At 34.5% G+C, this 25,706-nt stretch overlaps 2 protein-coding genes across 2 annotated transcripts in view; both read left to right on the top strand.

Annotated features, from left to right (window-relative positions):
• The first annotated feature begins 5,786 nt into the window (after positions 1-5,786).
• The window catches only part of LOC148611940 (uncharacterized), a 53,720-nt gene continuing 33,800 nt past the window's right edge, over positions 5,787-25,706 (top strand). Inside the window, exons 1-13 of the mRNA XM_088595339.1 lie at positions 5,787-5,826; positions 6,136-6,222; positions 6,947-7,839; positions 8,820-8,849; positions 9,463-9,555; positions 10,302-12,062; positions 13,015-15,366; positions 20,487-20,752; positions 21,035-21,170; positions 21,367-21,423; positions 22,443-22,708; positions 24,095-24,230; positions 25,192-25,509. Of these exons, the coding sequence (XP_088451465.1) occupies positions 7,659-7,839; positions 8,820-8,849; positions 9,463-9,555; positions 10,302-12,062; positions 13,015-15,366; positions 20,487-20,752; positions 21,035-21,170; positions 21,367-21,423; positions 22,443-22,708; positions 24,095-24,230; positions 25,192-25,509 (5,596 nt within the window). The 5' untranslated portion in view covers positions 5,787-5,826; positions 6,136-6,222; positions 6,947-7,658. The remainder of the gene's footprint in view (positions 5,827-6,135; positions 6,223-6,946; positions 7,840-8,819; positions 8,850-9,462; positions 9,556-10,301; positions 12,063-13,014; positions 15,367-20,486; positions 20,753-21,034; positions 21,171-21,366; positions 21,424-22,442; positions 22,709-24,094; positions 24,231-25,191; positions 25,510-25,706) is intronic.
• On the top strand, positions 15,796-20,055 carry LOC148611941 (uncharacterized). The gene has a single exon (XM_088592961.1). The coding sequence runs from the start codon at positions 16,054-16,056 to the stop codon at positions 17,539-17,541; it is 1,488 nt and encodes a 495-aa protein (XP_088449087.1). The 5' UTR covers positions 15,796-16,053; the 3' UTR covers positions 17,542-20,055.

Here is a 25,706-nt window from a genome sequence, read left to right as displayed (position 1 = left end):
CCTTTCACTTCCTCAATCTGATGTGTAACTATTGATTTTTCTGTAGAACAAAAAGGGAAATCGGGTACAACAGATATATGATAGTGTATATAGAGTGTGTCGTACAACGTACTCGGATGTATTCAATGATATCTATCATATAAGCTAGATGGAAAAATAATAATCAAGGGAACACTGTTTGAGGTGAAATCAAAGATTATGGTTTAAGGATAAAGACTAGATTATGAAGATAGATAACAACGAAAATAAGATAATAATAAATAAGTTTCATAAATTATTTTACCTTTAGTTTAGTTTTATATCAATCCATCCTAGATATTGTATGCTTAACACATTTTCTTACGTTATGGTGTATCCATCTGCACCATGAAAACTGATTTATTCAACGGGTCATAGTTTTCCTTTCCTCGTTTGTCTACCCCGGACTTGACGTTTTATGAGCAACATGGCGGATGTTTCTAGAAAAGCAGAGGACGATTACTCTACCGGTGCACCTGGTCCATGCTCCCATGTTTTAGTGGAGTCCGAGTTGCTCATTTGCTTTTGTTACTTTGTATGTATGATTTTAGTTACTTTACGTTCTTTGTTGTGTATGTCTGTTTTCCATATCATCTTTGTCCCTGAATTGCAGTCTTTCGATTACCGCCATAACCTTGGTTCCCTTGATTACTCCTTAACGTGTAACAAGAAATCAAAAATAAAGATTACTTCATATCCTGTGAGTAAATCGTTTGGTATAGGAGACTGGCATGCAGAATTCAAAAGTTGAAAAAGTTCCTTTTTTCCTCCGGTGAAAGTGCTTGCAGATCAGACAAATTAACATCTTCAAATAAATCAAAAATACATTAGTACTTCCTATCTGTTGTGCCTAATACTAGTAAAATATAAATAAAAAAAATACGATTTTCTGAAATGATATTGAATTAAAGAAGACAAGAAATAGTGAAACTTTAAAGTAGAGTCTTAAGGTTAATCAAGTGGAATTTTCGACATTCGTAAAGGTTAGATCATTGATTCACCAATTGTTATTTGAGTGTTAAGGGCATAGACAATATCTTGATAATATTCCAAAGGTTATTCTTATACATATTAAGTCATTTCGGATAATGGTCATTGTCAAAAACAGAAAACTATTTAAAACCAAACGAATATTGATTTTAGATTAAAGACACCACCTGATCTCGCACATTATAATTAATGAATGTATTTCTTCGTTTTCTTAAAATGACTACAGAATTGATAAATATAACTTGTTTTGATGCCTTTTGTAACTGACTTTGTATAGACGATGCGGAACTCTTATAGTAAGGTTGAATATGCTGTTATAAGATCTTGGAAATCAATGGTTTAACCATTATCAGAATCAGAATTATCTTCAAAATATCCCATTTCATATGAAATATTTCATTTAATCTGGAAAGAAAAATAATCATCACTATAAATAGATGTATGTTAAATCTAATTTTAAAAAGTAACTAGGCTAAATATTGAATTACCATGCTAGTCCTTAAGTATCGTTCATGTAAAGAAATGTTAAGAATGTCATCAGTAGAGTTGTGACCTACAAACCTTTACAAAAAAAGATAAGTAATAGTATGACGATATAAACAATCATACGTATGATCCACAGTGACCATTACGATATAAATAATATTACTTATAACCTACAGATACAGTTATGATACAGATAAGTATATATGAGTGACCAGCAGTCACCATTACGTTATAAATAATCATACGTATTAGCTACAGGCACCATTACAATATCAATTATCATATGCAATCAACATATCGATATTAATATTATACGTATTACTTACAGGCATCGTTAGGATAAAGAAAAGTATTTGTGTGACCTGCAGTCACCAGCCCGATATAAATAATCATACATATGATCTACAGTCACATTTACGATACAGAATAGTATTTGAGTGACTTGCAGTTATTACTACGATATGAACAATCATACGTATGATCTACAGGCACCTTAACTATATTAACTGTAATACGTATGACCTGCAGTCATTATAACGATATTAATAATCATACGTATCACTTACAGGCTCAGTTATGGTAAAGATAAGTATATATGAGTGACCAGCAGTCACCATTACGTTATAAATAATCATACGTATGACTTACAGGCACCTTTATTATATCAATTATTAAACGTATGACCTGCTGTCACTACTACGATATGAATAATCTACAGGCACTTATTCAATATTGATTATTATAATACGACCTGCAGATATAGATATGCACATGCATATGTGTGACCTACAAAAATATAAATAACAATAATGAAATTCCCTGCATATCAGTACGAATTCATAGTGATAATGCAGCTCCCTTATACAAATTAATATCTATGAATATCTGTTTTTGGCAAGTATGAGAAAACACTGCTGGCATCTAAACAATATAGATAATTATAAGCGTAACCTGCAGCTGCAGTAACTCTATCAAAATATATATATAGGTAAATACAAGTATGACCTGCAGTCATCCCAACGATGGAGATAGGTACAAGTATTGCATGCAGTCAATTGAAGGATCACGGGTTAACGATAAAGATAATTCACTGCAGGCGTCTTTATGAAATAGAGTGATTAGATGTAAAGTGCAACATATGCGCGTCACACATTAAGAAGATAAATCAAATCACATGCTTATAAGTCTGAATTCCCATTTGTCCTGCACCTCCTCGGTGTAAAACAATATATGTGAATACTTGGGACCGGTTTGTTTTAAGAATGCCGCCCTTTGCAAAACAAATTCAATGTATTCCGATTTAATTTTCTTTTTGATCGATATCAAATAAAATGACAAATTCTCATTATACGAGATTATATCAGATTTTATTTATCATATTTTTTTTCGAAATTTTCAAAATAATCATTAAAAAAATGTTCCTTGTATTGCATATGGTAGAAAAAACCTTGGCGATGGATTTGGCTTTAATTATGTGATCACTGATTTACCGAATATAACACTATCATACAAACGCTGCAACGGAAGAAGGAGGTTTGGCGAGCTGTAAAACCAAGATTTAAAAAAATTGTATTTCGATCAAATGCCTGAAGCAAGTCAAAACCATTGCATTACCAGCTACTGTGGTGGTTTAATATCTTATTGTCAGATTATTTTCGACTTGACTTGATTCTGGATATAATCAGAATGCGGTAATTTTGTTGTTTCCCTAAATCGAAAAATTAGGTTTTGAGTACTTATTGTATACATTTTTTTTGAGGGAGTATGGGACCTATATATTTGATTAAAATCCTATTGATTAGAAGTTACTCATTGAAACATATTTGAAATAGTTGAAACACACCTGTAATGCCTAAATATTAAATTAAGATATTAAATATTATGCGGTTAATGCAAAAGTTTAAGTGTGCCCACCAGTCACCTAGACCATTGTACATACGGTGTTTTGAGTGCGATTTTCAGTGATAAAAATCATTGAATATACAATTATATATTAAACATCTTCTAAATATTTAAGTGAAGAATGGGAGTATATTGCTCTACAGTAGTATAAAAATGTGTACGAATTATTATATAGTGCATATAAAACAAAAGACAATATTATTCATATTAATAACCCTATGTTTTTATTCGCTTCAAATAAGAATAAAATGAAACTGGTATGCTTCTTATCGAATTATGTTAATGTAAATGTCTTTTGATGTTAAATATAGTTTTTTAAAAAATGAAAAATAAAAATAAAAGTCTACTTTACTTTGTGCAAAAGACAGAATTACTAAAGTCTCGCGGAAGAAACTATTTTTCTAACTCTCGGTACAATAAAATACTCTCCGCAAGGTGTTTAATTCTTTTTCTCACATTCATAGGCTTCATTCACACCGCTCGAGCGAGTAATTAAAAATTTGTTCTTTCCCGCTACGTGCCGGGAAATTAAAATGTCGTGTGAAGACTCCCACACTTATCACGTTATTCATATTGTTAATCAATTAAATACTTGTTGATTTACGATTGTTATTCATATTTTAAAAGATTAGTTGGTAGTGTATAAACTAATCATAATGGTAGCCATATCCATGACGCAATGACTTGATGACTGGAGGGGAGGTCCCTGATGACGTTGTTGGGAGAATTTAGGGTGTTGTTTAATGTATTTTTTTATGGTTTTATTCATTGGAGAAACAGATTCTCCCCCATTTCTCTCGGGAATTAAAGGATTTCTCCACTCTCGATAGTTAAATTTTAGATTTTGACTATCTCGAACGGAGAAATCCTGTAATCTCTGAGAGACTTAAGGAGAATCTATGTTCCTCCCATTTGAAGCCGGTGGTTGAAAATTCACGTGACTTTTTAAACAATGAGCAGCGATTAATTTTCTACGAGAGTTATCCCGCCATTTTACATTTCCGAGTTTTCTACAGATTTGCTGGGTTGAAATCTAAAATTTAACTATCTGGAGTGGAGAAATCTTGTAATCTACTTGAGACTGAAAGGGAATCTATGTTAAACTTATTGTGGTAATACCGATTACAAGCGACGATACTTGTTTTGTTTATATTTCATTGACCGATATTTTTATTCCGATTTCAACTCATTTATTGATTTGTTACGATGACCATTGACGTGCATGACTGAGATTATACTCAGACGGGGAATCAATGAATAGATTAGTTCTATAAAACCTATCAAACCTGTCGAGTATTAAAGGGACACCCGCCATCCCCTCTTTGTTTCGGATCCCAGTTCGCGCCGTTTATCGGAGTATTCGTAATACATAGATATACTTAAAGGAATTCATAAGAAAGTCATGGCTTGTAACTGCACAGTTTTAAACTTGAAATTGCTGCCATCTTACTATCATTTAGTTATTTGAGAAAGTTAGTCTTAGTTTAGATTATAAACATAAAAGTCAGTATTAGATTTTTGATAATCACTGACATAAAACCCAAATGTTTGTCTTTAACAATTCTGTAATAGCCTTAAAAGCCTTTCATTTTCCTTTGGTGAAAAACTTTATTAACCTTTTTGGGAAATCAAAGCTTTTCGTTAGAATCCCGGCGTTTAAATCATATGTATCATTACCCAAGATACATGTATGTCTAACTTTACATTTTTGTGCACGTGTATTTCTTATTTTAAATATTTAGCATGTCATTATTTTAACATTTCAGAAATTATACGTTTCCTTTCCTCGTCATGTTTAGACTATACTAATTTTATTTTTTTCAAATAAAATATTAGAACGTTTGTCCCGAAGACGACTTTTGTTCAGTAACTAACCATTGAAGGTTTAATATTAGTTTAATGCACAGATTTTTTGTTATAATATCATCAATTATAGATCGAAGTGACCAACCAATCGAATACTCTTATATCTATAAAATCACATCTAACTAAAAACCAATTGAAAAAAAAAGGTAGAATTAGGAAAACATTAATAGTTTAAGAATGATTACTATCAATATCTATAATTGAACCTTTGGCCATAAAAAGTGCGCAATAAACTAAAATCTTCCCCCAACTGTTACCGAAGGAAGATTATATGGATATAATACAAGTTGTTTTTTTTAGTGATATCAAACAATAGAAAGAATAAAACAGACAATTCATAAATGTTCAAAAGATTATCAAATAAAATATGTTCATGTTGTAAATCTATACACAGTAGTTTAATCTGACTTAGCACTATTTGTTATTTCTCTAACGGAGATTATATTCTGACAAAGAAAATGACAAATTAAGGATTACATTATCAGGTATAAATTCGACAGATTTCTGGTAACCACGTAGATTCATTTTTTTAGGATAGAAATGACATTACTGCGATGTAAAATGGTAAGCAAGTATGATATTATCATATATTTATTAAAAAAGGTGAATTAAATAAAAGAAATGACAAATCATCGAAAACGATTTATTAAATATAAATTCAGTTCTACAAATTAAAGAAAAGCCAAGGAAATGATTAAACTGGTCAAACGAGCAACTGGAATTGAATTTAAGGAATAACTGTTATATTATATAAGTGGTGCACACTAAATAACCGACGTAGCAGTTTATTTTCTAGTGTGCACCAAGAGCATTGAGATTATTTTAAGTAGACAGAAAAATTAACAGTAATAATTTCTTACAATTTCATTTTAGGATCAAAATTTAACAGGCAAATCGTTTTAAAAGGTTGATGACGTCATGTTCTTGAGATGGTTGGGAAAGTCTTGGTCTTTTTATCCAGTAAGAAAGCGTGTTACTTCTGAAATTTATAAAAGTATCTACATTTATAAATTTGTGACTCATTACATTGTAGCTCATTGTTTTTCGAAAACGTGATAATTGTGTTCACTTAATAAATACGCATCATACTTTTTGACATTTACTCAAAATGTCAAAATCCGAATTTTTTGAAATGTAAATTATCAAAACGATATATATATATAAAACACACTATTATGTATGTGATAAGTAAATATATATATGACCTCTTTCTCAGTAATCAACGCTTTTGTTGACATCTCACGTATAGTGAGAAGTTAATTTTATGTAGACGAAAAACTGGACTTAGCACAAACAGCATTAAAGAGCAAGCGGACACGTCTGAGAACACACATAATAACTCAAACATGGAAACAAAATGATTTAATGATATTTTTTATGATAAAAAAAATCCTGGGCCCAAGGGTCTGTAGTTTAAAGGTTATTGCAAAAGGGTTACTGCTCCTTCAATAAAATTCTATAGTGATTTCTACATTGTAGTAAATAAATATTAAAGAGCAGAAAATTGACTTTCGAGGAATGACACAAACATGGATACATTAAAAATATTCTCAGGACGACTGGAGTTTCATGTGCAAACATTAGATTTTTTTATTTTAATCGAATCCACGGTAAAATATATTCGAATTTTGCCCAAAATTAACATGATTTTTCAAACAGAAGAAAGTCAAACTTTTTTTTGCAGGCTTCACTCGGCTTTCTTCTGACTCAGTGGGATAGAGGAAAAGAAGTCCAGTAACCATGCTGTAGAGCTGGATGATATGCCTATTTCGACTCGGATGACATTTAGGGAGACTTCTACACAATTTTATCGGTTTTCTACTAAAGAGAATTGATGGTCCAGATAGATATTATTGACTTTGGTCTTTACACAATTTCCTTCCTATTTTTTAAACTTTAATGTAAAGAGGTAAGTAATGATCTTTTTTACATGCTGCAGTAGGATGTGGTGAGTATTCATAAATAATTTTAGTTTTTCAGGTTCTGGTAAGTATTATCTGATATCCAGAATCTCAACAAATCATTCAAGTCGCTCACAGTAATATTATTATATAAAGCTCTTTTTTTCATTTTCCGAATGACAAACATGTAACATCAGTGCCCATGCTGACCAGAGCCTCACACATGTTTAATTAAATCAGCATTAATCTGTGATACATGTCTGTCAAAAACCAAAATAAAGCAATATTAAACGATCGTAAATAACTACAAACCCTTTGTGAGCGATTTATTCAACTAGAGGAGATTTTATTTTTATAACCGTTTCTTAGTTAATGTCTGCTAAGTTTGGCTAAGTTAAACGTTTTTGTATTAAATTTCATTCCTGACTTTATTGAAATGCGTGTAAAATTGTTTGCAGTCTTTTGGCATTTTTTAATTTTAAAATTTGAATTAAGATGACAGCAATTAAGCTATCGTCAGCACAAATTTGCATTAATGAAACCCATACTGACCACGGTCTCACACATAATATTAGTATGTGTTCATATTTTGCATTACATAACGACTTTCATGGGAAAATGTTTAAAAAACCTTTTTTTTCTGTAGGAACAACCACAGAAATTTTCAGTACAACAGGTAGGATATCTCTGTTTCAAATAAAAGCTTGATAGGCTTTGATGAAATTGAATATGATACAAACATATCACTGATTTCAAGGTTGGTGTCCCTTACCCTAGGTTTACCTCCTTAAGCGTGTGTAACCTACAGTTTGTTCGTTAGCTTAAGTGCGTGTACCCTTCAGATTTGTTCGTTAGCTTAAGTGCGTGTACCCTTCAGATTTGTTCGTTAACTTAAGCGTGTGTACCCTTCAGATTTGTTTGCAGCTCTAGAGATCATAACGAATAAAACATGATCTCGAACATAGCTTAAACTCCTGATTTCATTCCACCTGAAAATATAATGGTTGTAGAACCTGTAGTCTAATTCGATCATGGTTCTATATTTTTATATCCCTATTTGCTTGTGGCTCAGCTCAGGTCGTACGCCTAAGGAACGCAATCCATTATGGGAAACACATTTCGACATACTTCTGAACTAATAATTAAACAAGGTTTTGCAAAACTTAGGAGTAATAATTTCTGAGCGATTCCCTTTTAGTGCTTCTTGTTTTTAAAAGAACGACAATCAGAGGGTTACAAAGCTTTTGATTTCCTATTCCCCCATTTTTTAAACCACAAATATGCTAACTCTACACGCCTGCTAACATGAAACGATCCGTTTTTTTTGGCACAGGTTACTAAGTGGTTATGGACTCTCGAAGTTGCTTTTGATACCAAACCATCTTGGGAAACGCATTTGTCATTTATCTTATAATTAGCCATGCTTTAGCAAACTTGACACGAATTATATTTAAGAGTCACTACGTTTTAGGCGATTCATTCAAAATCATCGGAAGCGCTAGTTTTATGCATCTAAGCATCGGTAGTTTTTATGTCAACAGCAAGACCACGATTTTTCAATCATTAAAATAATGTTATATCTACATGTAGTATTAAATCATAATAAATTAATGTTATATACACAAGCAAAAAATATAGAGTGAATTTATTTTTTAGGCTTTCCAACGCCTACAGAACCAACTACAGGTATGCTTACTATGTCTTAAAATGACAAAAGTAATAAACAAATCTTTGCAGATTTCTTCAGAGATGGTTGATTGCCATTTTGGATTATCTTTAGAAGTAATTGGTTGCATGTATTATTTCGTTTCAAGTAACCTTTTGAGTAACACTCCAGCTAAGAATCATGCAAAATGTAATTCATGGTTGGAAAGCCTACATATTTTTGATATTTTGTTGAAAATGTTTTAGCAAACCGAAATTAACATGTGCATGGCTTTTCATATAACCCTCGTTCTAAGGAGATAAAAAAATATATGATAAATATAAATGTACTGCAGAATTCAAAGTTATGTGAGATAACTCTGTAAATGACACTAAAATACAATAGAAACAGTTGGATTTTTAATGTGGAGCAGACAAACTGGAATGAAAAATTATACATTTCATCATAAAGATTAATAAAGCAACTTAATTAAAAAAAAATGAATAAAAGTGTGTAGCCTTCTTTGGAGTGTATCACATATACATAATTGGTATGATTTTTAAAAGGACTACTACTAAATAGGAAATAATCTAAAATTTTAATATTTGAACCACACTGGAATTTGTCCTTATTTGATGTTTTCTTTCATTCTAGGAACAACAGAAATAATAACATCAGCAAAAATGGAAACAACAACTGAAACTGTCACTGCTACAACAACTTTCTTCACAGAAACTACATTCACTGGTGAGTTATCATTTCTTACAAGCAATGAATTAATCATGTCGCTGTCTGTAACTCATTAATATAAATTTATTCTAGCTCTTATATTTATACTAGTGTCCGCAGAAAAAATATATTTCCCCATAGTTTTAAAAATGTTTTCCCTTTACTCGCAAAAAGTGCTAGGTTACATTTTGGTACTCATTATTTCGTTGACGGCAGCTCATCATTTTAAGATAGATATGAAGATATTGTGGCTGGGTAGCGTTTTAATTTAGAGATCGACAAGAACTTCCAAGAGGTGGATGCAATATTTTCCCGTTAGATTTTGGTGATGAAGTACTTACCAAGTCTATTCATACATTAACTTCTGGCCCGAGGGTTAATATAGGTCGAGGGTTGATACAGCATGTGATACAGATTTTAACATTTCATGCCCATTGTATCATATATTTTATCCATACTCCAAGTTTGTTCTGTGAAGGGATGCGATATAGGGTATGCAATATAAGGTATGTGATATTGAGTAGACGATATAGGGTTTAAACAAACACATAATGCATACACAAAAAAGGTATATTTTAATCTAAATATGTGATATATATTTATATTGACTTAACGATTCTTGAATATCTAATTTATCAAAGACACAAGTGAATCATTATATAACATTTCATTGACAGTAAAATGAAATTGAATCTTTTGTAAGGTGATAACCACACAGATAAGAAAAAAATACAAATCAACTGTACCATTTTATTCAATTTCAGAACAAACAACGACCACAGAAACTACAAGTCCGTCTGGAACTACAGCAACAACTAAAGGAACAACTGGTTCAACTAGTTCAACAACAGTTACTTCTGGTCCTACAGTGTCTACCGTATCAACAACTGGTTCAACTGGTACAACAGCAGCTACACCAGGTTCAACTGGTACAACAGCAGCTACAACTGGATCAACTGGTAGTACAGCAGTTACAACTGGATCAACTGGTACTACAGCAGCCACTACTGGATCAACTGGAACTACATCAGTTACAACTGGTCCAACAGTATCTACCGTATCAACAACAGGTTCAGCTGGTACAACAGCAGCTACAACTGGATCTACTGGTACAACAGCAGCTACAACAGGATTAACTGGTACAACAGTAGCTACACCAGGTTCAACTGGTACAACAGCAGCTACACCAGGTTCAACTGGTACAACAGCAGCTACAACTGGATCTACTGGTACTACAGAAGCCACTACTGGTTCAACTGGTACAACAGCGGCTACAACTGGATCAACTGGTAGTACAGCAGTCACAACTGGATCAACTGGTACAACAGCAGTTACAACTGGATCAACTGGTACAACAGCAGCTACATCAGGTTCAACTGGTACAACAGCAGCTACAACAGGATCAACTGGTAGTACAGCAGTTACAACTGGATCAACTGGTACAACAGCAGCTACACCAGGTTCAACTGGTACAACAGCAGCTACAACTGGATCAACTGGTACAACAGCAGCTACAACTGGATCAACTGGTACTACAGCAGTTACAACTGGATCAACTGGTACAACAGCAGCTACACCTGGTTCAACTGGTACAACAGCAGCTACAACAGGATCAACTGGTACAACAGCAGCTACAACTGGATCAACTGGTACAACAGCACCTACAACTGGATCAACTGGTACTACAGCAGCTACACCAGGTTCAACTAGTACAACAGCAGCTACAACTGGATCAACTGGTACAACAGCAGCTACAACAGGATCAACTGGTACAACAGCAGCTACACCAGGTTCAACTGGTACAACAGCAGCTACAACAAGTTCAACTGGTACAACAGCAGCTACAACTGGATCAACTGGTACTACATCAGTTACAACTGGATCAACTAGTACAACAGCAGCTACAACTGGATCAACTGGTACAACAGCAGCTACAACTGGATCAACTGGTACAACAGCAGCCACTACTGCTTCAACTGGTACAACAGCGGCTACAACTGGATCAACTGGTACAACAGCAGCTACAACTGGATCTACTGGTACTACAGTAGCCACTACTGGTTCAACTGGTACAGCAGTGGTTACAACTGGATCAACTGTTACTACATCAGTTACAACTGGATCGACTGGTCCAACAACAGCTACAACAGGTTCAACTGGTACAACAGCAGTTACGCAAGGTTCAACTGGCACAACGTCGGCAACAACAGGTCCTACGGTGTCTACCGTGTCATCGTCTGGTTCAACTATCACTTCATCAGGTTCAACTGGGTCAACTAGTACAACAGCTACAACAACTGGTCAAACAGTCTCAACCGTATCAACAGTATCAACATCTGGCACAGCTACTACAACTGGTCCTACAATTTCTACTGCATCAACATCTGGTTCAACTGGCTCAACAGCAGCTTCAACAGGATCAACTGGTACTACAGCGGCTACAACTGGTTCAACTGGTACAACAGCTATTACAACTGGTTCAACAGTCTCTACTTTATCTACCGTATCAACGACTGGCTCAACAGGTTCGACTATTTCTTCTAGGTTTGAAACAAAATCAGATACTTCAACAACTAAAACACAAACAACAGGACACACTGTATCATTTGTTTATCTTAATGCATTTGTGTTCAGCGTTGTTAAAATTTGTAGAATCTATACAAAACTTTAAAAAAAAAAAACGATAATTTGTAAGTGGAATGGATTAAAATATACATGAAAATGAATACCACGAACACAAAACAATACGAAAATAAATACAAATAAACTAACAATCAAATACAAAAAGAAAAAAAAAAAAAAAAAAAAAAAAAAAAAAACAAATAACAAAACAAAACAAAACAAAACAAAAACATGAAACAAAAAACAACAACAGCAACAAAACATAACTCAATAGGATTTATCTAAATACAATTTTTTCTTCACTCTCTTTTTTTTAAATAGGAATGAACAACTATTATAATGTTATGAATAACGATAATCCATTTACTGTTGTGATTTAATACGTTTTTACACTGTTGTGGATTCTAAAAAAATAACATCAATATCAATATTCCTTTCTTCTAAATAATTATTAAAAGATATCCTGATATCTAAAAAGTTATCTTTGAAGTGGAGGGAAGGGACGGGGATTTTTTGTTGAGTTAGAAACAGCAGCAACCGGAGTATAAATATTTATTTAAACCTCAAACTGTTAAGTAATGGGGGGAAAGATCATATATTAATTTTTATCAAAAGTAAAAAAAATCAAAACATACACAAACACAAACACACAGAAAGGTCCTACCGGTAATTAAATGATTAATACCTCAAATTGAAACTAATTATTTCGATAATTCTTTCAAAAAATTTCGTCAAAATTCATTATTTTTTCTTAATGATATTTTTAAGTGTATCAAATTCTAAATTTCACTTGTCCAAGCCTAACTCAAACATCTGTTCACACAGTCTCTACCGTTACAATTACTGGTCAAACAGGTACTACAGCAGTTACAACAGGATCAACTGGTTCAACAGCAGCTACAACTGGATCAACTGGTACAACAGCAGCTACAACAGGATCAACTGGTAGTACAGCAGTTACAACTGGATCAACTGGTACAACAGCAGCTACACCAGGTTCAACTGGTACAACAGCAGCTACAACTGGATCAACTGGTACAACAGCAGCTACAACAGGATCAACTGGTAGTACAGCAGTTACAACTGGATCAACTGGTACAACAGCAGCTACACCAGGTTCAACTGGTACAACAGCAGCTACAACTGGATCAACTGGTACAACAGCAGCTACAACTGAATCAACTGGTACAACAGCAGCTACAACTGGATCAACTGGTACAACAGCAGCTACAACAAGATCAACTGGTACAACAGCAGCTACAACTGGATCAACTGGTACAACAGCAGCTACAACTGGATCAACTGGTACTACACCAGTTACAACTGGATCCCCTGGTACAACAGCAGCTACAACTGGATCAACTGGTAGTACAGCAGTTACAACTGGATCAACTGGTACAACAGCAGCTACAACTGGATCTACTGGTACTACAGCAGCCACTACTGGATCAACTGGAACTACAGGAGTTACAACTGGTCCAACAGTATCTACCGTATCATCAACTGGTACAACTGGTTCAACAGCAGCTACAACTGGATCAACTGGTACAACAGCAGCTACAACAGGATCAACTGGTACAACAGCAGCTACAACTGGATCAACTGGTACAACAGCAGCTACACCAGGTTCATCTGGTACAACAGCAGCTACAACTGGATCAACTGGTACAACAGCAGCTACAACTGGATCAACTGGTACAACAGCAGCTACAACTGGATCAACTGGTACTACAGCAGTTACAACTGGATCCCCTGGTACAACAGCAGCTACAACTGGATCAACTGGTAGTACAGCAGTTACAACTGGATCAACTGGTACAACAGCAGCTACAACTGGATCTACTGGTACTACAGCAGTCACAACTGGATCAACTGGAACTACAGGAGTTACAACTGGTCCAACAGTATCTACCGTATCATCAACTGGTACAACTGGTTCAACAGCAGCTACAACTGGATCAACTGGTAGTACAGCAGCTACAACAGGATCAACTGGTACAACAGCAGCTACAACTGGATCAACTGGTACAACAGCAGCTACAACTGGATCAACTGGTACTACAGCAGTTACAACTGGATCAACTGGTACAACAGCAGCTACAACTGGATCAACTGGTAGTACAGCAGTGACAACTGGATCAACTGGTACAACAGCAGCTACAACTGGATCTACTGGTACTACAGCAGCCACTACTGGATCAACTGGAACTACAGGAGTTACAACTGGTCCAACAGTATCTACCGTATCATCAACTGGTACAACTGGTTCAACAGCAGCTACAACTGAATCAACTGGTACAACAGCAGCTACAACAGGATCAACTGGTACAACAGCAGCTACAACTGGATCAACTGGTACAACAGCAGCTACAACTGGATCAACTGGTACTACAGCAGTTACAACTGGATCAACTGGTACAACAGCAACTACAACTGGATCAACTGGTAGTACAGCAGTTACAACTGGATCAACTGGTACAACAGCAGTTACAACTGGATCAACTGGTACAACAGCAGCTACAACTGGATCAACTGGTAGTACAGCAGCTACAACTGGATCAACTGGTAGTACAGCAGCTACAACAGGATCTACTGGTACAACAACAGCTACAACTGGATCAACTGGTACAACAGCAGCTACACCAGGTTCAACTGGTACAACAGCAGCTACAACTGGATCAACTGGTACAACAGCAGCTACAACTGGATCAACTGGTAGTACAGCAGCTACAACTGGATTAACTGGTACTACAGCAGTTACAACTGGTTCAACTGGTACAACAGCAGCTACACCAGGTTCAACTGGTACAACAGCAGCTACAACTGGATCAACTGGTAGTACAGCAGTTACAACTGGTTCAACTGGCACAACGTCGGCAACAACAGGTCCTACGTTGTCAACAGTATCAACATCTGGAACAGCTAGTACAACTGGTCCTACAATTTCTACTGCATCAACATCTGGTTCAACTGGTACTACAGCAGCTACAACTGGTACTACAGCAGTTACAACTGGTACTACAGCAGCTACAACAGGTTCACCTGGCTCAACTGCAGCTACACCAGGTTCAACTGGTACTACAGCAGCTACAACTGGTACTACAGCAGTTACAACTGGTACTACAGCAGTTACAACTGGTACTACAGCGGCTACAACTGGATCAACAGTCTCTACTTTATCTACCGTATCAACGACTGGCCCAACAGGTTTGACTATTTCTTCTAGGTTTGAAACAAAATCAGATACTTCAACAACTAAAACACAAACAACAGGATACACTGTATCATTTGTTTATCTTAATGAAATTTTTTTCAGCGTTGTTAAAATTTGTAGAATCTATACAAAACTTTTAAAAAAAACCCATAATTTTGTAAGTGGAATTGATTAAAATATACATGAAAATAAATATAACGGACACAAAACAATACAAAAATAAACACAAATAAACTAACAATCAAATACAAAAAAAACAAAAAAAAAACCATAATTTTGTAAGTGGAATTGATTAAAATATACATGAAAATAAATATAACGGACACAAAACAATACAAAAATAAACACAAATAAACTAACAATCAAATACAAAAAAACAAAAAAAAAAAAAAAAAAAAACAAATAACAAAACAAAACAAAACAAAAAATATAAAAAAACAACAACAACAACAGCAACAAAGCATAACTCAATAGCATTTATATAAATACAATTTTTTCTTCACTCTCTTTTTTTTAAATAGGAATGAACAACGATTATGATGTTATGAATAACGATAATCCATTTACTGTCGTGATTTAATACGATTTAACACTGTTGTGGATTCTAAAAAAATAACATCAATATCAATATTCCTTTCTTCTAAATAATTATTAAAAGAGTTATATATCACAAAGTTTATATGTTCATGCGTACTAAGATATCAGGTACTAATGTAACCACAACAGGTTCAACAGTCTCTACCGTAGCAACAACTGGTACATCTGGTACAGGTACTAAAACAGGTCCAACAGGTCCAACTGTCTCTACTGTACCAACAACTGGCACATCTGGTACTACTGCAGCAATAACTAGTTCAACAGTGTTTACAGTACCAACAACTGGCACATCTGGTACTGGTACTATGGCAGCCACAACAGGTCCAACAGTCTCTACCGTTGTAACAACTGGTACATCTGGTACTGGTACTACAATAACCACAACAGGTCCAACAGTCTCTACTGTAGTAACAACTAGTACGTCTGGTACTGGTACTACCACTGTCACAACAGGTCAGACAGTCTCTAACGTAGCAACAACTGGCACATCTGGTACTGGTACTACGGCAGCCACAACAGGTCAAACTGTCTCTACTGTAGTAACAACTGGCACATCTGGTACTGGCAGTACGGCAGCAACAACTGGCACATCTGGTACTACGACAGTCAGAACAGGACCAACAGTCTCTACCAAACCAACAACTGGCACATCTGGCACTGGTACTGGTACTACGGCAGCAACAACTGGAACATCTGGCACTGGTACTACTGCAGCCACAACAGGCCAAACACTCTCTACCATAGCAACAACTGGAACATCTGGCACTGGTACTACTGCAGCCACAACAGGCCAAACACTCTCTACCATAGCAACAACTGGCACATCTGGTACTGGTACTACAGCAACCACAACAGGTCCAACAGTCTCTACCGTAGTAACAACTGGTACGTCTGGTACTGGTACTACCACAGCCATAACAGGTCAAACAGTCTCTACCGCACCAACAAGTGGCACATCTGGCACTGGTACTGGTACTGGTACTACTGCAGCCACAACAGGCCAAACAGTCTCTACCGTAGTAACGACTGGTACATCTGGCACTGGTTCTACGGTAGCAACAACTGGCTCAACAGTCTCTACCGTACCAACAACTGGCATATCTGGTACTGGTACTACAGCAACCACAACAAGCCAAACAGTCTCTACCGTAGTAACAACTGGTACATCTGGCACTGGTTCTACGGCAGCAACAACTGGCTCAACAGTCTCTACCGTACCAACAACTGGCATATCTGGTACTGGTACTACAGCAACCACAACAGGTCCAACAGTCTCTACTGTAGTCACGACTGGCACATCTGGCACTACAACAGGTCAAACAAGTTCTACCGTACCAACAACTGGCACATCTGGTACTGGAACTACTTCAGCCACAACTGGCCCAACTGTTTCCACCGCACCAACAACCAGCACAAGTGTTTTTTCAAGTGTTGTTACAACACCTAGTATTTCAACAACCACACCGACAAAGACAGTTACAACCGGTACTACTACCGTGTTGTCCACAACAACAGGTTTGTTAATGTTTCTCTTACTGTATATGATATATTATGTTTCTGACAAAAAATGAATAATACTTGAAAGAACATTTGCGGAAAGCTAAGATACTAAATATACCTAAATTGAAAAATTAATATAAATCTATGCCCCAAGACATAATATATCAAATGTAAGTTAATGCTTCATTTTCTCTATGAAAATGATGAACAATTTAAATTATTAGTTTTTAGAGTTGTATCATGGAGAACGAATTATATTTAATGCGAAGCAGATTACAGTTTTTCTCATACTAGACTTGAGGTCTTTTAAGAAACCAATATTCTTTGCTGAACTTAACAATCTGCCACTAAAAAGTATATTTTGAATTACTAACAAGCGTGATCCTTTGCGATTAAAATGTGGACTGTCAACAATATGTCTCAGTGGTAATATACCTCTGTATTTAGAATCTAAGAAGCTTTATACGAGCTGGTTAGTGACAGCTTTCAAAACAAGGTTCCAATAAACGGATATAAAAGTAGAAGAAGTCTGCCTTTATGATTTTTATTGAGCGTCCTTAAGTTGGAATATTGCGTAAAGATTATTTAAATAACTTCTGTACTTCTTAATCTTTATGTTAAACGAATGCATGGTCTACCGTGTATCAATGGGTTATCAGCATATGTAAGTTCACTCATTATCTTTTTGTGGAATATAAAAGATAACTTGTGAATTATATAAACAACATTTATATAAGAAAAATAAAATTTCTTGATTGAATGACTGTTTAATTTTTGTCTATGAAGAAGTAACCCCAATCACGTAGTGCTCACTACATAGCCTAAATAGTAGGTTATTTTCAAATGAGCACAGTCGAGTTGAGATTATTTAAAAAATAGAACATCCATTCCTTATAATTGTCTCTTTTAATATCAAAATATCAAAGTTTAACGATTACATCATCAAAAAACGCCGATGATGCAAAAGTCACTTGACAAAATTTGGTCTTTTAGACGATTGACACTTTTCTTTATCCAATCGGAAACCATGTTACTTTTCAAATTAAGAAAATAAACATTTCCTGATTTAGTCTATTGTATACTTTGAAATTCCTGTTCAACGTGACTTTTGTTTGTTAACCCTGTGCTGTTCCTGGAATTGTTTTTTTATTCCACCGATTTCCCCTTGTTTTAACTTTGATATACAGTAAAACCTGAGTAAATCGAGCTCCTTAATGGATTTAGGTAGTAGTTTTTGTAAGAATCACTCAAATTCTGTAAAAAGTGATACACCCCACAAAAGGCTACACATTTTAATTTTCGTTATTAAGTTGCTTTATAGGTCTATATATTGAAATGTATAACCAATCATTCCAAACTATCTGCTCTAAGGAGATATCGACGTTAAACATCCAACAGTTTCCATTGAACAAGGGTTATAAGAAAAGCCACATATTACTTTCTGTTTACTATGACATTTTAAACAAAATATAAAAAATAATAATATGTATGCTTTCCAACCATGAATCAGAGTTTGCATGATTCTTATGTGGAGTGCTACTTGGTTCGGTAAAGTTAAATGTGTTCTGTTTGCTTACGTTCAAATACATTTAAAATAATACAAAAGAATTTTCGAATAATGGTTCGACTATTTTTGTTTTTCTACTCTAGACCTAAAATAAGTACAGGGTATTTATTATATTTATCAATTAAAGGCAAATTGAAAATAAATCAAAACAGTTTTCTGCTTACTGTTAAGAAGATGCTCATTTTTAGATACATTCAAAATAACCGAATTTAGTGTACCTATACCCTTTGGAATGCTGTGATTTTGTAAAAAAAAAATTGCATTCGTTCGGCTAATACAAACAGTTGTGTATGACCAGCATGTAAACATTGAAATATCAACCTCGTTAATCTTTTTTTCTTAATTTTAGATAAAGTAGCGCTCTTTATCTCTTTATAACATTTTAATAAATTTGGATAACATTTTCCAACCAAAATAGTTAACAATTTCAGAATGAACATTTATTTTAAAATGATTTAAGACAAAACCCATTTACTTATTCTCATTTTTGATATAATAATACGTTAGTTGAGTTCTTTGAATTCATTTTTGGGAAATTCCCCTCCAGTAGTTAGTGTGGTAATTTTCGACACTTTTTCGGTGACGGTCCCTCAGAAAAGTTGGTTTGTTTGATAACCATATTGACGCAAAGAAATAGAAGAAGCTTGATAAAGCGGCTAATGATATGGCCATTTACGGCTCTTCTTTGGAACGTACCATGATGATTTAGAAAACACTGCTCTTTTCTCGTCACCTTGGATCAATATTGGAATCTGATGCAATGGAACCATCTTGCTAATCAACACTGGAAAACAACCTGCTGATGTTAAACTACAAAGTTTTCTTGACCTCCTGGCAAGCTGTACACGTACAACGCAGAAGAAAATCTTAAAGAAGAACGGACATACTAATTCCGAATACAGAACGAGTATAGCTGGTTTAAAGCTATATTTATTTTAAGTGACGAATGTTATATTTATTGCCAAAATTAACAACAAAAAAAACAACAAAACAAAAAACAAAAAAAAAACAACAACAACAACAACAAAATAAGTAGGTAGACCTACGGTAAGTTGTTTTAAGTGATGATTGTTAGGTTTATTGCCAAAAAAAAAAAAAAAAATACGAAGGTGGACCTAGGGTAAGGGACATAACTCATGAAATCGGTGATATGTTTGTATCATATTCAATTTTACGAAAGCCTCTCAAGCTTGAAGCAGCATAAAATGAAAAAAGTTAATTTGATGCTTACAAAAGATTGATGTAAAATGCTGAATACAAACGTTCCAATGATTTTTTAAGAGTTGTGTCACTAAACTAGGTCTACCTCCTTAAATCACTAATTCTAAACTAATGAAAAAATGGCTGCCTTCTATTACATAAAATATTAACTGTAAATATGAACTCATTTGTTTTGTTGAAGCTTGAAATGTATTTGCATGTGTTTGTTTAGATTAATAACTTTTTTAGAATGTGCTAAGGTAATGTTAGATGGATCAGACCCTGCGGATGTTACAGTACAGTCATCATCCAATGCTCCTGGTGACGAACCAAGCGACTCTCAAAAGCCCGAGGGATGGAGCCCATCAGACAGTGATGATAATCCTACATTGATTTATAAACTGAATGATGAAGATGATACATCAGAACTGTACACAATCAGCCTTGATGAAGATAATGTAGAATCAGTGACCATCACCGTACTTCAGGATGACACACCTGTGGATACATTCACTGTAAGTCGCTACATTTACTGTGAGTTCCTGGTCTATTAGATTTTAGACATCAAATTATAATAAATCGTGTAAATATATAGATCTATTTTACTTTAACATGAATTCATCAATTTATAGATCATGCTAGAGGATTTCAAATTATTAAAAAAAAACATTTGCAAGAGATTTTTACAATCAGATGTTCTACACGATTTATCCTTAAAATTGTTAAAGCTGTAGTAATGATGCAGTTACTAAAATTGCATGATTGTGAATGTTAAATTTGAAACATTTTATAACCAGGTTGACGATTTTACTGAACCAATCAATCTGAAAGGATTGCCTGGTAACAAAATTGTATTGGATATAGAACCTGAAGATGAACAGTTAACCCCAACAATTAGTAATGTTGTCATTAAAGCTTGCTTTGAACCTGTAGGTAAGTTATTTTAATTTAAGTTTCATTAGATTAAAATAGCACGAAAAATAGATAGAGTCTTATCAACAAGGTTTATACTATGAATCATATGGCACAACCTGAACATTAATAAACATTATCGAAAGCTATTTGCACACAAATTAAGTTTAGACACCCTTTACTGACATGTGAGTATACAGGCATGTTATTCTTTTAGGTACAACAACCTTTGTGACAACATCTACACCAAGTGAAACAACTACTCCAACTACAGGTTTGTTAAATCAGGATTTCGTCAATATGTTTTGAATTCAAAAATACAAATCATACGAATATTGCCAATTTTTGTACGCTGTATACGTTGTGTATGTCATTATAATTAAATACAAAGAAAGATCTATATCTAAAATTATTTTGCATATAAGAATTCTGATTTGGCGTACTTCACAGCTCTTTAGACCACAGTCATGGTAAAAAAGTGATAAACTCATGACCAATATTTCGTGAAACACATGGGCTGTGTCTATTCAAAAATACGAAGAACCTAGCCCTATTAGAATCAGAATAAATCACGGAAACTTCATTTTATCATTGTTTTACCACAGACTGGTCATTTATGTCGTTATTTAAAATAACGCGAAATAAATTGCCAGCCCGTGGTAAAACAATGATAAAATGGACTTTTCGTAATTAATTTCTTAAGTAAACAAAACAAAACAAAAATCGAAATAGAATGCCATATCCAGCACCAAGACGTCCTACCATGTACAATGAAGTCTTAGCGTATATGGGGTTTTAAATTCTGGAATACTGCAAATTTCAATGACGGGTTATTTGATAAACCTAATAACTCAACAATCTTTATCTAAAAACTATACTCTTACATTTCGCAGGTTTAGGGGCATTAAATGGTCTATACTTTCTACTTAAAGGTGTTTAGCTTATAAATACACGAACTGATGAGATATATTCAATTTTGTCAGAATGTTGGCTCTAAAGTGTTGAAATATAAAATTTTCTATCATATTTCTCAAATAGCACAGACCGACAGTTTTTATTTATGAGATATTATTTAATATTGATTTTGTTTATGTATCCATACTAATACAGTGGTCCTTTTCACACAAAAATCGTAAGAGTAAAACTAGTGGTATGTTATGACGTCACAATACTTTAATTTACTATGACGTCATAACTAACGACTAATTTTACACTACGTTTTTTGTAAAAAGGGCCACAGAAGTTTAACTCATGTGTGATTGACGTTGTATTTTGAAAGCAATTTAATTTTAGTATGTGCCAAGGTGATGTTAGATGGATCTGATCCTGCGGATGTTACAGTACAATCGTCATCCAATGCTCCCGGTGACGAACCAAGCGACTCTCAAAAGCCCGAGGGATGGAGCCCCTCAAACAGTGATGATAATCCTACTTTGATTTATAAATTAAATGATGAAGATGATACATCAGAGCTGTACACTATCAGCCTTGATGAGGATAATGTAGAATCAGTTACTATCACCGTACTTCAGGATGACACACCTGTTGATACATTTACTGTAAGTGGTTTGTCTTAGTCATCAAACTACAAGATAATACACATGTCAAAACACTTACTGTTAGTACCTGGTCCCAATTACCGCACTACAAAATGACACCTGTTGATTTATTTAATGTAAATAACTGGTGCCATTCATCGTTCTACAGAATGACACATGGTGATACATTATGTAAGTACCTTGTCCTATTCATCGTACTACAGAATGACACCTGTTGATACATTAACTATAAATACATTTACTGTAAATACCTAGTCCATTCACCATACTACAAAATGACACATGTTGATTCATTTAATGTAAACACCTGGTCCCTTCACCATGCTTCAGAATGACACCTATTGATACATTAACTGTAAATACCTGGTCCCATTCACCGTACTACAGAATGACACCTGTTGATATATTAACTATAAATACCTGGTGCCTTTCACCGTACTACAGAATGACACCTGTTGATACATTAACTGTAAACATCTAGTCCCATTCACTGTACTACAGAGTGACACATGTTGATTCATTTAATGTACATATCCGGTCCCTTTTACCGTACTACAGAATGACACCTGTTGATACATTAACTGTACATACCTGGTCCTATTCAACGTACTACAGAATGACACCTGTTGATACATTAACTGTACATACCTGGTCCTATTCAACGTACTACAGAATGACACCTGTTGATACATCAACTATTAATACCTGGTACCATTCACCGTACTACAGAATGACAACTGTTGATACATTAACTGTAAATACCTGGTCCCATTCACCGTCCTATAGAATGGCACATGTTGATACATTTACTATTAGTTCTTGGTCCCAATTACGGTACAATAGGAATACAGACATGAAGATACAATTATCTTAACTACCTAGTCCTAATCACCTTAGTACAGGATGAAACACTTGTCGCTACATTTTCTGTAAATACTTGTTGCCAATCATAATACCACTGGAACATACACTTGTTCAATACATTAACTGTAAAAATCTGGTCCATATCACCGTACTACAGGATGGCACAACTGCGATACAGTTACTGTAAATACCTGGTCCAAATCGCAGTACTGTACAGGATGATACACCGTTCAATACAGTTACTGTTAATACCTTGTCTACATCACTGTAGTACAGGGGACGACGTGTCTTGCAAATTATTTGCAATTTGTTTGCTTTCTTTTTTATCATTAAAGTAAGCAATAGTTTTACGAATGATTTTGAATTCTCATAAGTATAGATGTGTAATTTCTAACATTGAAAATAGTAGCTGTCCTCGTCAATCGTGTTGGATATAATTTTATTTTTGTCTTTTCTTTTCTCCACTAGTGAGGGAAACGATTATGCTCTGTTCATTTAATATGAAATATATTTCATTACTAGGTCGATGATTTCACTGAACCAATCAATTTGAAAGGATTGCCTGGAAACAAAATTGTTCTGGGTATTGAACCTGAAGATGAACAACAAGTTCCAACAATCAGTAATGTCGTGATTAAAGCTTGCTTTGAACCTGTAGGTAAGAATCCAATTATTTGACAAACAGTAAAAAACTGTTAAAAACAGCTTTGAACCTGTAGGTAAGAATCCAATTATTTGACCAACAGTTAAAAACTGTCGTTATGCTATGAAGTGAATGCATGATCGGTAAATAAAATTTATCATCTTATGAGGTTCGTTATTTTTTCAAATAATGAATAGTGAATTTGATGAACGATTAGTTTTTTTTTATTGACGCGTCCGGAAAAACAATCAATGGGTCAATTGTTAAATTCATACCCGGAGATTGACTAGGTAACCTAGTTAAATTTTGTGTACAACGAATGTGCATTAAAGTCCAATTTACAAACAGTAAAACTTCCTCAAGAGTAACTTGATTAATTTGTGAATGTTTTACACTCATGGTTTATTATGCTTGGTTTTTATAACAACATGCTGTGCATTTTTTTCCTTGCCGACCATTATAGATTTAACCAGTTATTTCTAAAAATAGGCTTTGGTACATCATTGAGTAAATAAAGACAGTCCGAGTGTAGGGATGTCAAATTCAGTTTATAAATATAATTTCCTGTCAACATCACACAGAAGTAAACTAAACTGAATTATTTTGCCATTTTAATTTTGAGTATTTAGAAAAAAATATTGTCATTACTAAAACACCATGTACATGTTGACTAATAAGGCCAACAATCGTATTTAAATTGGTTAATAAATGTATGAAAATATGTTTTCTTCATTATAGACCAGTTATATGCCCTCGGTCAGTAACAATGGCCATTGGAAGATAGCTGTAATAGTCACCTGCCTTGTCTCGGACCATTTTTTTCTTCCTTGGATCACTATTATATACCTTCAATATATTGTTGGTCCAATGTAAAAACACATGTATTAATAATATAGGAAAAGGTTGCATTCGCTTTCAGGACTGTATTCTAAAATGCTCACTTATTAACATGATAAAAGATGTCAGATAAATTTAGGTACAACAACGTTATTGACAACAAAAATAATGTCTACCACAACCAAACCAACACCAAGCAGAACAACTCCATTAACTTCACCAAGTGGAACAACGCCTTCTACAACTGCACCAAGCCAAACAACCCCTTCAAGTGTTATACCAAGTGAAACAACTTTATCTGTTAGCATCACAAGTAGATCAACCCCATCTACTACTGCACCAAGTAGCACAACTCCTTCTACAGGTGTTCCAAGCGGAACAACTCCATCTACAACTGCAGCAAGCCAAACGACCCCAACTACATCTACACCGAGTGAAACAACCACGCCAACAACAGGTATACATATATCAAAAACAATTAATATAAACTCATTCCAAAACAAAAAAGAAGAATGTTCATGTTAAAACAATGATATTTCATTCAAGGAGTAGATAGAAAAGAAAATATCAAGTATCTCATTTAGATTCATTTCAGTACCTTTGCCTAGATGTAAGTGTTTTACAACGACTTTATTTGATCATTTAATTGTTTAT

Source organism: Perna viridis, chromosome 7, assembly GCF_037379345.1.
Source record: "Perna viridis isolate PV_CMFRI_1.1 ecotype Kerala chromosome 7, ASM3737934v1, whole genome shotgun sequence".
In the NCBI taxonomy this organism is placed as follows: Eukaryota; Metazoa; Mollusca; class Bivalvia; order Mytilida; family Mytilidae; genus Perna; species Perna viridis.
This window is presented reverse-complemented; position numbering and strand designations above follow the sequence as displayed.

Excerpts from the sequence above, each read along its gene's own strand:
- LOC148611941 (XM_088592961.1), top strand. The coding sequence starts at position 16,054 with ATGTTCATGCGTACTAAGATATCAGGTACTAATGTAACCACAACAGGT.